The sequence below is a fragment of the Melopsittacus undulatus genome, chromosome 3 (genome assembly GCF_012275295.1).
Source record: "Melopsittacus undulatus isolate bMelUnd1 chromosome 3, bMelUnd1.mat.Z, whole genome shotgun sequence".
NCBI lineage: Eukaryota > Metazoa > Chordata > Aves > Psittaciformes > Psittaculidae > Melopsittacus > Melopsittacus undulatus.
The window spans coordinates 40,260,657-40,275,814 of record NC_047529.1 but is presented as its reverse complement, the minus strand read 5'-3'; the positions used below and the strand labels follow the sequence as shown (position 1 = coordinate 40,275,814).

The window sequence follows — 15,158 nt, the reverse complement described above, 5'->3', positions numbered from 1 at the left end:
TTTCAGACATCAAGAAAAGCTTCCTAAAATCATGTCCATTTTTCCAAATATGTATAATAAAGTACATTATCTCTCATTACACATCTTTTCTTGCTTTTATCACTAGATGACCATGTTATTATAACTGCAAGTTGACCATTAAATGTGGAAATCTCTTTCAAGAAGCTACATAGCTAACACATAATGAATGGGTCAGTAGCCCCAGGGATGGTAATATAAGTTAGAAGAGAGGACAGGCTGGGCTGATCAGGGGAAGGACACAGCCAGACAAACATGCTGACCAGACAACTGTTTTCATGCCCCTTTTGTTCCTGTATCCCTCTATTTTCCCACACTTATTCCTCCTAAATCACCTAATTCCCTCCTTCTTCTATCCTTTGTTTTCCCCCTTAGACATCCATAAATTCTGTGCTGTTCCAAAATGTTCTTCACCTGCATCCCGTAATATGTCCCCAATTCCATGGCAGTTACACCCCACTGTTTAAAAGGTGCTCCAGTGCCAATTTGTCATAGTGAGTGTCACAGCTGGACACTAGGGCTGAGGGTCTCTTGGGTCTCCTCTGGGAGGGGCCCAAACAGGGTGTCCCTTCCTCTGAATCCTTAATTTGGGTTCCCACATTCCTTTGGACTCTGCTCCTCTGGGATTGTGGGGATGGACCTGTGGTGGCTGATGGTTCCTGGGATAGGTCTGGGAGCAGATGGGGCAAAGTCATAATTGAGTTCCACCACCTGCCATTGTCTGTGCTGCTTTGTGTGTGTGAGGTCAAGCATTTATCACATAACTCTTGATTTGAGGAGTTAAATGCCCCCGATGACTTTCAACCCAAAGGGGTGCAGTTGCCTGAAACAAGAATTTAGTCACTTATTAAAATAGAAAACAGGAAGTATTTAGCAATGAAAATCATCAGTATGCAACAGTTTGGAACAGAGACTGTATCTACATGGGCAACTTGACTCAATCTCCAATGTGACTTTGGCTTTTTAAGCTGTACAGAGAGGGATCTACATCATTTAAACTGAGTCCAGTTATGAGCTCTGTCTTCTCAGTAGCTTTGTGTGAAAGCAGTCAACATTCAAGCCCTGCTCTGATAAAATTGTTTCATACTTCGTTTAGTAACAAGTTGCTTGCATTGTGTTTCTTGCAGCTTATAAGTCTCCTGCAGTCTTTAGGGTCACACAGCTGAATGAAAGTATTTACAAATAGCACCATTTCAGACCAAATGAATACAGGATACGCATTCTCCAACAGTGCTATGATTTTTTTTTCTGGAAAATGCTTGTTAAAATAATTCCTATATATTTGATATTTCTGCTTTTGAAGTTGGTCAGGAAGACATAGCAACAACTCATTATTGAAGTGAGGATTAGATTAGCTCTGAAGTGCCTGTCATCCAGGGAAATTTGTAATTTCATAAACTCTAAGGCTTAAATGAATGAACATCCATGGTGCTTGCTTGATCTAAAGACAAAACTTGAGCACAGACAATTAGAGAGATGTCCAGATCACCATACTCCAATTCTTTTGAAATTAAGTTGAACTCTAATTATAATTATTTGAACAGAAATGTGTCCAAATCACTGTTGTTAAAAGTCAAGTAGTTTCAATGAAATTAAAATATTAAAATTATGTTGTTGTGTCTCACCAAAATATGAGAAGTTTAGGACACAGTTCTTGTCCCCCAAGAATTGAAAAATTAAAGGATTGTTCAATTTCTGCAATCTCTGTAATCAGCCTTTATTTCATTTTTCATTTTTTTTAAGCCCTAGATACAGACTGAAAGCATTCCCTGTTTGGTACAGGGAACTGGTATGGTCTGTAATACAGAAGGCCAGTATGTTTGAATTATCTGAGTGCAAGGAAAATTTTAAAGAGGAAATATCAGGATATAATTGCATTGCAGAGTTGTCATGGCCTTCTAAATGTGAGTGATGCAGAAATGGTTTATACACCAGGAATGGAAATGAACACTTTGACTTCTAAACTCTTGATTTAGTGGTGTTCAAGGCCAGGTTGGACAGTATCAGTTACATGTTTTAGTGTGAGGTGTTCCTGCCCATGGCAGGGGGGTTGAAGCTTGATGATCTTAATGTCTTTTCCAACCCTAACTATTCTATGATTATGATTTTGCTTTTAATTTTATGTTACACAAGAAACTGGGCCCTTCTGGAAAGCTGTTGTTCATAAGATGAAGTATATTGTTAAGCCAGGAATCAAGAGCAAGCATTTTGTAACACAAAGGTAAATTTAAAGTAGAAGTATTTCAAAGGAATGTGCATTGCTAAGATGAGTTATTGTGTCAATTCTGGTAGTTTAAACAAAACTTCAGTGGTTTAGTTTCACTAAAATGGAGTCCTCGCTGTGACATTGTGTTTAATAAATACACAAAAGGGCCATCCACAGCATGCATTCACAGCAATCTTTAAGTATCTTTCTTGAAACTTTTCTGAGCATCATTTATGGCAATGCATCACAGTGCAAAGATTTCCAGCAGGATTTCTGTAGGATGTATTCCCCACATGTATAAAATTAATTTCCAAGTGCTGAAGTGGGAATAGTCACTTGCTCCAAGCTCTGAAGAGTGAAAATCAGCCTGCAAGTGAATTGCTTCTGTGCAGCTATGTCTGGCACACAATGTCACCTTCAGACTTGTTTGGGTCTGCAGACTAAATAGTGCAGTTCAGTGACAGCAGATGCCCAAAGGGAATTTCCTCAGATAAAAAAACAAAAAAAAAAAAAAACAAAAAAAAAACACCTGCATCGCAAGGCTTCTGGTCAGTGGAAAGAGACTTTGGGGAATGCTGATCAGGGTTGCTGCTCTTCCTGTTCAAGAGAATTTATTTTCTGGGTCATTTGCTTTTAGCTGGCCTTTAATTTCCCCCTCCCCTCCAAGTGAGGAATGTCATAAAAATTGTACAAAACACACATAGGCACACTCATATGCTATTAATGTCACTGCTGTATTACCAGTTTTTCAGATTTATATTTTCATCCTTGGGCAGTGAAATCACTTTTATTATTTCAGATCAGGAGTACAAGTTACTAGAAATAAGCTAAGCTAATGGGCCGATGGCTCCATGACTACCGATACCACAAGACAAATAAAAGGAACATAAGTATTTACTGCAGCTGGGGAGGGGAAGGCATACACCTGAATTATCCATTATGTGGATCACTAATTCCTCATACAGCTGTTTTCCAGACATCAAAAGTCTTTTACTACCACCTCAGCTCAGCTGGCACTGCACTGCTCTGCAATTCCAACACCCCTTACCTTTTCCTCCTTGCACTTCCCAGAGTTTCCCGTAAGGAAATTTGATTGCCTATTAATGAAAACATCATTAATGTAGGACTAGCAAAACATGTGAACTAAATACACAGGAGCATGCAATTCCACTGTGTTGCAAGTTGAACAAGTGGGGAAGAAAACCAGCTTGGCTGAACAAGGAACTCCTCATGGAGCTCAAGAGAAAAAAAACATATGATCTCTGGAAGTAAGGTCAGGCTTCTCATGAAGAGTACAGAGCTGTGGTTTATTTATGCAGGAGAAGACACAAAAGACCAAAGCTTAATTAGTTGAAACTGCCTAGTATTGTGTCAGATAACAAGAAGAGAGCGTTTTGAGTATGTTAATAGCAAGAGTAAGTCTAAAGAAAACATTGGACTGATACTTGTTGAAGATGGTCATCTGATTAATAGGGATGAAGAAAAGCATAGGCATTAGGGTTAGGGTTAGGGTTATATTCTCTGCCTCAGTTTTTAATAAGACTCACAGACCTTGGGCTGCCTGGTCCCCTGAGTTGGAGGACAAGTATAGGAACAGTGATTTTCCATTTGTGAACACTGAAATTGTAAGGGATCAGTTATTTCAGCTACATGTTTACAAGTCCATGATGCCTGATGGGATTCCTCCCAGAATTCAGAATGAACTAACGAACATTACAGCAGGGCCTCTCTTGATTGTCTACTAAAGGTCTTGGGAGCCTGGGCAGGTCTCTGCTGACTGGAACGTTATTCAAATCCAAAGAAAGGGGTGTGAGGAAAGATTTTTAGTAAGGTTTTTGATATTGTTCCTCACAGTCTGAAGATGTTGTCTAACTGTGGGATGAGCGGGTACATGGTGCTCTGGGTCAAGAACTGACTGAAGGGCAGAGATCAAACGGTTGTAGTGAATGAGCTACATCTGACAGGCAACTAGTCATCAGAAGTGTTCCTCTGGTTTCAGTTGTAGGGCCAATCCAGTTCAAATGCAGATTTACTTATGCTGGAGAAGTTCACAGAGAACTGTTTCCTGTGAGACGGACCCTATGCTAGAGCAGAGGAAGAGTGTGAGGAATTCTGCCACTTAGGAGGAAGCAGCAGCATATCCAACGTGTGGTGGACTGACCGCAGCCCACCACAGCTTGGACGACTGGAAAATGCAATGCTTAATAGTGATTTGCATTCCTTTTTCAACACTGTCTTTGCAAATATGTGAGCTGGTATTTAGGAGGACTAAATTATACTCATCGTCCTGTGTTTATGTCTGCTGATCCAAAACCAGACACTGAGCTGATAACTGTGCACAGTTAGTCAATGATAATACAAAAAGGTGTATTATGCAATTGTAATTCTGTAACCTGAAATCTTCACCTCTTTCCATCCCTTTCATCTGTCTTGTTTTTTACAATGTATTGTAAAGCTATGATTCAAGATACATTAGCTGGGAACACTGAAAGGAACATTAATTTTAACTCATAACAGAAAATCCAAAGATAATTAAATTATTATTCTCTTTTCTTTGTCACTTTATTTTCTCCTCTTTGTTAAGATTGTTATCAAACTATAATTATTTTTTTTTTACCTCCCACTTCTGTGCTCTCCCCTCTGATAAAGTATACAAAGACAGGGAAAGTTAGCCAACCATATTAATGTATTTATATAATGTGATAATTTGTCATTATTTGTTTGTGAGTTGATGGGACAAATCATACCTCATTACTTGTTCAGTACTGGGAATGCAGAAGAGAGCAATGATGAATGGCATAGGACTGACAGACACAGAACACAATCAAGGACAAAAGTTGTAAGATGCTTCAGTTCTCTGGTAGAGTGGTGTGCAGCTGAGGCACAATGTTAATTGGAGTGTGGGTTTGCAGGCTTATAATTAGACCCATCGGGACACATCCCTCAGAGATGGCATTTCTTTTAATGGAAGAATGTCTGTTTTCTTTTGTCTACCTGAGTTTTGAGTAAATATTTCAGTGTACTTCTGTTTGCAACAATGTAACATAGAATCCAGGAGATGGCAGTGGTTGCCAATAATTCGCTTGTAAGATAAACCTGTTTACAAGAGCTAAAAAATAAGATTACACTCTGAGGAAAGCCAAACTATATCTGCATGTGTGTAAAATATTATAATATAATGAACTCTTAGTATTAATCATTAGTTTTTAAGCTCTGAAAGGGCTATTAAATAGAACTTGCAAATACATATGTTAAAGAATTTGCTCTAACACTGAATTTATTTTTTTAATCCAGCTATTAATATTAGCCAGCCGAGTTTCAGTGGCACAGATGCCTTTGGCTATACCTCATTCCTGGCTTATTCTACAATCCCAAATATCACCTTCTACTATGAATTCAGCTTGAAATTTCATTTGGCAAATCACCACTCAGCTTTACAAGATAACCTGATTTTTTTCACTGGACAGAAAGGTCAAGGTAAGCTTTATTTTTATTACCTATCCTTACAGGCTTTGAAAAGTTCATTAAACAAGTACTTAAAAAACACATACAGTTTTTTTCTTCATTATTTTTAGACTATAACTTCATTGGGAGGAAAATAATCTCTTTGATACTGTACTCTTTTGAAAAAACACACAGTAAACAATCAGGCTGTATAAATGTTTCTTTTCATTAAGAAGTATAACTTCTTCCATTAATTAAAGTCAGCAGTTAATCTGATGCTTGAGGCAGCATATTTCTGAACAAAATAAATGGAAAACAGAATATTCAAGTTCTCTTTTCAGGCATAAACATAAATTTCATTATTGATTACATCTATTTGGTGTGCAGTTTTGAGAGGTGCTGCCTCAAATCTTCTTCCACTGATACTTTATTGGAAAATCAATCCATCCATCCAATGTGCCACAGTCACCCTTCATTTCTTCTTCCTGTGTTCTCAAACAACAGCCGCAGAAGTAACCATGAATTGCTGCTGTTGTGACAGGGCTGCACTTCCAGGGCCCACAGGACCCTCAACACTGAAATCCAACCCTGTGCCAGACAGAACTGGACTCTGCTATTTACATAAAATAGCAGACTGTAACCCTTGAAGTCACTCAATGCAGGTTAACCCAAGCTAGCTATCAGTAAGTTGTGATACAGTCTGTGTTGCAAAGTATCCAACTTGCTGTGATTAACACAGATAAGAAGCAGGTTATATAAATCTACTTATATCTGTACTAAGATTTTAACAATACATTGCACTAAAGTTTGTCTCAAAAAGACCTGTATGCAGAGTGTACCTTGCAGTGTCAAAGTCATGTGAAATGTAGGTCTTGCAACCACAAAACAGTGAAAATCAGTTCTTACTGATATCATTTTTATCAACCAGAATACTAGCATTCTGGACTTATTATACAGTTGTCCGGCAGAAACCTGGATCTTTATTACTTTCATGTAAATTTTTGTGAACACTGCCATAGAGTAGTAACACATTTCTTCAGCATCATGTCAAATGATGGGTAGGTAGCACAGCACCCACTGTCAGCAAGGCTGAAAAACAATGAGATGCCTAGTAAATCACAGGTTTATTTTCTCCTTAGTTTAAATAGCTGGGGAGACTGAGTAACCCCTGTTTCAATTACCAGAAAGCAGTATTTCTTACCAAATGAACTTTGCTCATTTGACCAAGTGGAGATGCTGTTGTTCTGACAATAATGTTCTCACCATGAGAAGCATGCAGATTTGCACAGCCTCTGATCTTGTCGTAAGGAAGTATTTTTAATGTTCTGTTTTCATTTTCCCTTTTCTCCATTTAATTTCTTATAGCAAGCATTCTTTTGCAGTATCCTACCTGATTCCCCTCCCTCACCATATCTGCCTAAACCACAGACACAGATGTCACGGATAACCTCTGGTGAATTTCTATCAAATGTTGTCTAATACAGAGATGTGTAAGATCTTCCTCTTCCACCCACAAAGCTTCTAAATCGGAAGTCATACTTGTTCTGATATCTCACTTAAAACCAAACTTCTCACAGCCATCAGACTAGCAATACTCTTGAGCAGAGCAAAGGTGTGGGGAGGAAGAAGCACCAGAGAGAAACTGTGTACTGACCACAGACCCCCATCCCACACCCCACTTGGTGTTAGGGGTGGGGAAGAGCGGACTGTAGTGAAGAAGTGAAGGTGGGCCCTAACATATGTTAAGCTTATGTAAATAGCTGTTAAGTTTATGTAACATTAGGCTTCTGTAAGTGGCAATTATTCTAGAAGTGGGAATAATAATATTAAAGTAAAAGCAAACCCACCTGAAATTATTTATACACACCAAACATTTGTTCTCAGTGTACATTATTTTTAAATTATGTTTACTATATCCCTATGTTGCAGGACACTTCAAACTGGTATGTATAAAAGTGTGCTCTGTCAACAGCTGCAGGGTTTAAATATTGTACATTAAAAAATAGTTTGAAACAAGTAATTCCAAGTTGCATTTGCTGCCCTCTTGAAATGAAAAGATATTGTGGTTGTTTGTGTGTGTTTCCCCCAAAAAAACCCTAAACATTTATTTCTAAGGATTTCTGCCAATGATAGCATATGTAGTGCTAATTTTAAAGCAGTTATTTACTTCATATTTTCAAATGAACTACTTGTAAACTGAAAATTTAGGAAGACTTCAGGGAATTAAAGCTGTCCTGACCAGAGAAACTTTAGTAACAGAACTAATAACAGATACAAAAGCAGAAAAAGCAGTAAGTATTTCCTCCCTGAAGTCCATTTATTAGTGTATACCAAATAACCACCATTGGTTTTCGTAGCTAAGGTATTGAAGCAATTTAAGTTACAACCTTGAAAGCATAAAATGTTAAAACATTTTGGATCTGGATCTGATTCTATTTGCAGTTATATTAGTGTAAGAAAAACTAAGTTAATAAAATTATGCCTTTATAAGACTAATGTAGAAGCAAAAATCAGCTGGGTTTGAATCCCAAAATAAGTCAGAAATCAACAAAAAGAATGGGAATTTAAGATAGCCTTATTTCTTTGAAGCCTACTCGAGAATCTGTTTTCCTTTCCATTCTTGGTACAGACAAGGAGCACGTTGAAAGAATCAAAGCCAACCAGTGAAATGCTGTCTCGTTTATGCAGACTACTAATTAACCTTACCTTCACCATCAGGTCGATTTTGTGGAACACTGACACTGTTGCATTTCTTTTATGCACTTGATTTCCAAGAAAGCTCTTTAAAAATCCAGACATCATTTTAAATAACACTTTGTCTTTAATGTGCCTCCCCTAGTTTTGCAGGCCAAAACATGCAAGTACTTTGTGGACACTGCTGAAAATAGAAACTTTGGTAACAATTTAAAAAAAAATGCTATTTTCAATTTGGAAGTTGTTCATTCATAGCCTGCCAGTGTAATTGAAAGCAATGGGGTTTCATTCAGTCATTAACAAATCACTGTAATAAAAATGAGCAGTGTTTGTGCTATATTCAACTAAATGTAATTGAACATTTTCTACAGAGTCTGTGTATTCAAATTCTCCGGAACGAGCTTTTCTTTTTGTATAATTCATGGTGCATCAAAATAGTAACTGTATAGAAAAATCAAACTTCTGTATAAAAAAAGCAGAGTACTGTGGTGTTGTACCTGTGCATTGCTAGCGCAGCATGATCATTTAGGGCATGTGAAATAAGTGGAATATAGAAATTTTGGACATGAAACAGCAGTATGCAGAGCTTCAGTGGGAGAACGAGATATAAGTATCATTGCTTCTTGTGGGGAAAAGCCAGCCCACTTTATCTTTTGCAAATGAAGCAAATTCCCCATGCACTAGGAGCAGGGGCATCAGACACATATGATACGAGGACCACCATATGACACGGCAAGAATAGGAAGAGACCTTCACTAAACCAAATACAAAACGAAAGAGTCTTAGGAAAACAAGCAAATATCCAATAAAACACAGTTTACTGGCATGAAATTGAGCACCAAATTTCTTGAATTCACAGGAGAGTTGTAAAAAGAAACTGATGGCTTTCAATTTCAATTCAGGACACCCTAATCCAAGATTGGGAACTTTCTTTCCTTTTACCACTGTTTGTATCCCAGTTCTTTTACCATACTAAGAGTATGTGCAAAAGAAAGGGTAGGGTTTGTAAAAAGAAACCAGGTGATTATGTTTTCTTTAACATGACCTAATAATAGTGGTTCCACTTGTGCCTACATGAGAAGAGGGATCAAATTCTCTTCGAAGATACTGGCCTTAAAATCCATTTATCTGGGTGACCAGGAATGGGTCCAAGAATTCAACTTTTATTCACAGGCTTTTTTTTTAGACTTTCTAGTGAGATCTTTCAAGTGAGATTTTATACTATGGTACCTGAAAAACACAGACTACACTTACAGCATGTAGTCCTAAATGTAAAGAATTTAAACTATTTACTATGTGTTTGCAAATTAACAAGTTCTAACCTGAAAGTTTAAGAAGACTTCAGAGAATTAAATCCTATGGCTTTTCTGACCAGAGAAACTTCAGTAACAAATATTCTAGGTGGGGGCAGCTGCAATAAAGTCTCCAGCATTCTTGAGTCAAGGGCAACTGTCCAAGCTTGATAGAAGCTGCTAGAGCTTCAGGTCCATATCGTTGTTGGTTCCTTACCTCACTGCAGCAGGTGTCACAGAATCACAGAATCCCGAGGGTTGGAAGGGACCTCAAAAGATCATCTAGTCCAACCCCCCTGCAAGAGCAGGGTAACCTAGAGTACATCACACAGGAACTTGTCCAGGCGGGCCTTGAATATCTCCAACACAGGAGACTCCACAACCCCCCTGGGCAACCTGTTCCAGTGCTCTGTCACTCTCACAGTAAAGAAGTTCTTCCTGATGTTAATGTGGAACCTCCTATGCTCCAGTTTACACTCATTGCCCCTTGTCCTATCACTGGATATCACTGAAAAAGCCTAGCTCCATCATCCTGACACCCACCCTTTACATATTTGTAAACATTGATGAGGTCACCCCTCAGTCTCCTCTTCTCCAAGCTAAAGAGACCCAGCTCCCTCAGCCTCTCCTCATAAGGGAGGTGTTCCACTCCCTTCATCATCTTTGTGGCTCTGCGCTGGACTCTTTCAAGCAATTCCCTGTCCTTCTTGAACTGGGGGGCCCAGAAATGGACACAATATTCCAGATGCGACCTCACCAAGGCAGAGTAGAGGGGGAGGAGAACCTCTCTTGCCCTACTAACCACACCCTTTCTAATGCATCCTAGGATGCCATTTGCCTTCTTGGCCACAAGGGCACATTGCTGGCTCATGGTCATCCTATCCACCAGGACCCCCAGGTTCCTTTCCCCTTCACTACTTTCCAGCAGGTCAACCCCCAACCTGTACTTGTACATGGGGTTGTTCTTCCCCACATGCAAGACTCTACATTTTCCCTTGTTGAATTTCATCAAGTTTCTCCCCGCCCAAGTCTCCAGCCTGTCCAGGTCTCGCTGAATGGCAACACAGCCTTCTGGTGTGTCAGCCACTCCTCCCAGTTTAGTGTCATCAGCGAACTTGCTGAGGGTACACTCAGTTCCCTCATCCAGGTCGTTGATGAAAATATTAAACAGCACTGGTCCCAGCACTGACCCCTGAGGGACTCCACTAGTCACAGACCTCCAGCTAGATTCTGCCCCACTGACCACAACTCTCTGCCTTCTTCCTTTCAACCAGTTCTTGATCCAACTCACTACCTGATCGTCAAGCCCACACTTTCTTAGCTTATCTATGAGAATGCTGTGGGAGACAGTATCAAATGCCTTACTGAAATCAAGAAAAACCACATCTACCACTCTACCATCATCCCTCCACCTAGTCACTTCCTCATAGAAGGCTATAAGGTTGGTCAAACATGACTTCCCCCTCATAAAACCATGTTGGCTGTTCTTAATAACCCCCTCATCCTTGATATGCCTAGAGATGGAGTCAAGAATAAGTTGTTCCATCACCTTTCCAGGGACGGAGGTAAGGCTGACCAGTCTATAATTACCCGGGTCCTCCTTCTTGCCTTTCTTATAGACTGGTGTGACATTTGCCATCTTCCAGTCCTCAGGCACCTCTCCCATTTCCCACTATTTACCAAAGATTATGGAGAGTGGCCTAGCAATTACCTCCGTCAGCTCCCTCAGGACCCGTGGGTGCATTCCATCCGGACCCATTGATTTATAGATGTCCAGATTGCATAGCTGATCCCTAACCCAATCCTCATCTACCAAAGCAAACTCCTCCTTTGTCGTGACTCCTTCTGGGGCTACAGGAATCTGGTGCCCCTGGGGAGAGTCTGCAGGAGTAAAGACAGAGGCAAAGAAAGCATTCAGCACTTCTGCCTTCTTTATATCCTCTGTCTCCAGGGCACCCACCTCGTTCAACAGCGGGCCTATATTGCCTCTTGTGTTAGTTTTATTTGCTATGTATTTGAAGAAGCCCTTTCTATTGTCCTTAATCCGACTAGCAAGATTTATTTCCAAGGAGGCCTTAGTTGTCCTAATTGCCTCCCTACATCCTCTAACAACTGTCCTATATTCCTCCCAAGTGGCCAGCCCCTCTTTCCATAATCCATAGATTCTCCTTTTCCACTTGAGTTTGCCCAGCAGCTCCTTGTTTAACCACGCTGGTCTCCTAGATCCCTTACTTGATTTCCTACCCATTGGGATGCTCTGATCCTGAGCTTGGAAGAAGTGGTCCTTGAATGCTGACCAACTATCATGAGCCCCTTTACCGCCTAGTACCCTTTCCCATGGGACTTCCCTTAGCAGTTGATTGAATAGGCCAAAGTTGGCCCTTCAGAAATCCAGAACTGTGGCCTTGCTAGGTATTCTGTTCCTCCCACACAGGATCCTAAACTCCACCATCTCATGGTCACTGCAGCCAAGGCTGCCATTGACCACCACCACTTCAACCAAACCCTCCTTGTTGGTGAGTACTAAATCTAGCAGCACTCCTCTCCTAGTTGGTTTGTCCACCATTTGCATTAAGAAGTTACCATCAGTGCACTGGAGGAACCTCCTAGACTGTGAATGATTGGCTGTGTGAGTCTTCCAGCAAATATCAGGGTAGTTAAAATCCCCCATGAGGACTAAGGCATGTAGTTGCGAGGCTACTTCCAGTTGCCTGTAGAAAGTCCTCAAGGTTTTTGTCTATTAAAGTACCTACCATGAAAGCTAAAAGCATAGTGGAGTAGAATTAAATAATTTACTATTCTCACATGTGATTTGGAATTTCAGTTTGCTTTTTTTAAAGATTTTGGAGAAAGTTAAGTATTTATTCACGTTGCAGGGGGAACAGCAGTGACTGCTAAATCCAACAGACACAACAACAGATAGACTTTGTGGTTGTCACTGATTACTATAGTGCGAAAAAAAGGCCTCCAAAAATACTAAATATTCAAAATCTCCACAGTTTCTATTTTAAGTCTACAAGAATTCTGGAAAGAGTATTACAAGTTAAACAGAGAATATTAAATATATATACAGAACATAAAACCTTGATGGCTAGAATTTTTCTAAACTGATATATTTTTGGTGCATTTGAAGAATGTTTTCTTCATCAGTATTCAGTAAAGACTGGAATATGCAGTTATTCTATATTTGTCTTTTCAGGTCTCAATGGAGATGATTTCTTGGAGTTAGGCCTCCGTAATGGCAGAGTAGTATATAGTTATAATCTAGGTTCTGGCACAGCAACAATCATTAGCAAACCACTTGATCTGACACTCAATATTCATGTCATCCATCTTGGCAGATATCTTCAAAAAGGCTGGCTAAAGGTAAGGAATTGTTTTCTTTAGAAGAATAGTTTAGATTAACAGGTTCTCTTTATTCACATTTTATACGGAAAGTTTAAAAATTACTTTTGTGTTTCCCTGTTAAGTTTAGAGGACCATCTTCACTGGGAGTTCCTAAATATGGTAAAATATTTTGTTGTAACGAATATAAATGTTTCATTGAAAGGTGAATGATCAGAAGAATAAAACTGTCACTTCTCCTGGGAGACTGGTTGGACTCAATGTTTTCAGCCAGTTTTATTTAGGAGGCTATCGTGAGTATGCTCCAGAACTCCTGCCAAAGGGATCCAGATTTAAGAACGGCTTTCAAGGTAAACATTATCTACTGTTTTCAATTCCTTATAAAACATGCTTTAAATCGTTTCAGCTGCCTATGAAACAGAGATCTAAAATCTCTTTCTTGTAAGGAAACAAACTAGGACGTCCCTGCTCAGCCAAGCAAATTCCTGTGGCTTTTTCATTATTTCACTATGATAACTAAGAAACATTATGCAATGAGATGTTTTGCTAAATATTTTTAATACTTTAAATTTCTGATAAAAATAGAACTTTACCATTATATTTTTCCTTATCTGCCACTGTTGTGCAGCATCAGTCCAAAAGGACTTCCTTTCTCCGCAGTCGAATTTTTTCTCCCAGCTCACTCTGTCCATTGTTACTGGCAGTGCTGGTCTGGGTAACAGCTTTCATGCTAGAAGATTCTTTCTGATAAAACATCATGAAATCTGATTTTTTTCCCTGACATCATGACCTACATCTCTAGACAGGACCTAAGTAATTCCTGTTAGCTGTACTTCAGCTATTTATCTGACAAATAATTAATCCTACCACAAAACTGATAACTGAAGCTCTGTAAAACTCTTAATTCAGCTCCTACCAGCTTAGCAATGAAGTAAAGTATTTGCTCATAACACTTCTGTATCTGCATTCCTTACTTCCATAGGAATAATGTGCTTAATATTTGTGAGGTAAACTTCTACTTATTTTAAGGACTGGAAAGACTTTTAAATTAAAAGAAAACATTTTGCTATAACAGAACAAAGTTGGAGTTCTCAGTTATAAAATTGGGGCACATTATGAAAGGCAAGCATAACAATAAAATTCACTTTCATACACTGCTTCACTCCATTTCCACTAAGACCATGTAACTGCTGCTTTTCCAGCCACCACCTTACTTTTTGTTCTTACACAGAAATTTCCCCAATATCAATTTCTTTTCCTGTAGTTAACTTTTCACTCAAAAAGACATATGAATTTACATGTCATCTGCCTCAATCTTTTCAGGAATTATGGTTTGCATAGCTATAATTTTCATTGCTTCTTGACAGCTTTCAAACTGGCATATCATGAAAGCAAGTATTTTAATACTGTCAATATTTCTGAAATACTTCTGGCTTTTTTAATAGACATGCTAATGTTAGTAGTGACCAACAGGAATCTTTTGCTTCACTTCAACAGCAAATATTTTGCTAGTTTTACGGGTTCCTCATGTTGCAACTGTACTGTGATAGCCAAATGTCTACAAATGCAAGATGAGAATTCTCCCAAAAAATGAAAAGTAGTTTAAAGTTCATGTACTGTTAGTTAGCACCCTATTTTTTTTTATTTTTTCTTACTGTTTAAAAAGAAATCTCTACCCCAAAATTTTGTCAAATGTGTAGAACATACACAGTTGTCCCTTTGCCCCTACCATTCACAGTATTAAGTCGATTACATTTGCTAATTCATTCCATGCTTCACTTCGCAGCAGCAGCTTGCGTCTATTCTCTAGAGCATTTTGACTTTCAAGGCAGCTGAACTTCCCTATGACCTATTTCTCATGACATTTTCAGGTGTGGTCAGCACCTCATTTGTTCTTCTAGCTCAGAAATAACCTCCCCAGTTTCAGCTCTCAGGATCCTCATGATCAGAAATAAACCTCCATAGCCCTTCTCTAGAGTGGGAACTGCAATACCACTAATATAAAAACATTTTACTTCAGCCAATCTACAGCTATAGGGGGCCAGCAGAAAAACTCTGAAAGTGGCAGCCAAGATTAATTTATCTAGCACATTGTTGATTAAACTACTCAGGCTTTTGGATAGCTGCTGTTGGCTGCTTTTAAAGACAAGATTTATTAA

General features: G+C 39.0%; 1 protein-coding gene across 1 annotated transcript in view; it reads left to right on the top strand.

The window, feature by feature from the left end:
* The window catches only part of EYS (eyes shut homolog), a 776,683-nt gene that overhangs the window by 729,235 nt on the left and 32,290 nt on the right, over positions 1-15,158 (top strand). Inside the window, exons 41-43 of the mRNA XM_031052748.2 lie at positions 5,519-5,701; positions 12,854-13,020; positions 13,205-13,349. Coding sequence (XP_030908608.2) covers positions 5,519-5,701; positions 12,854-13,020; positions 13,205-13,349 — 495 coding nt within the window. The remainder of the gene's footprint in view (positions 1-5,518; positions 5,702-12,853; positions 13,021-13,204; positions 13,350-15,158) is intronic.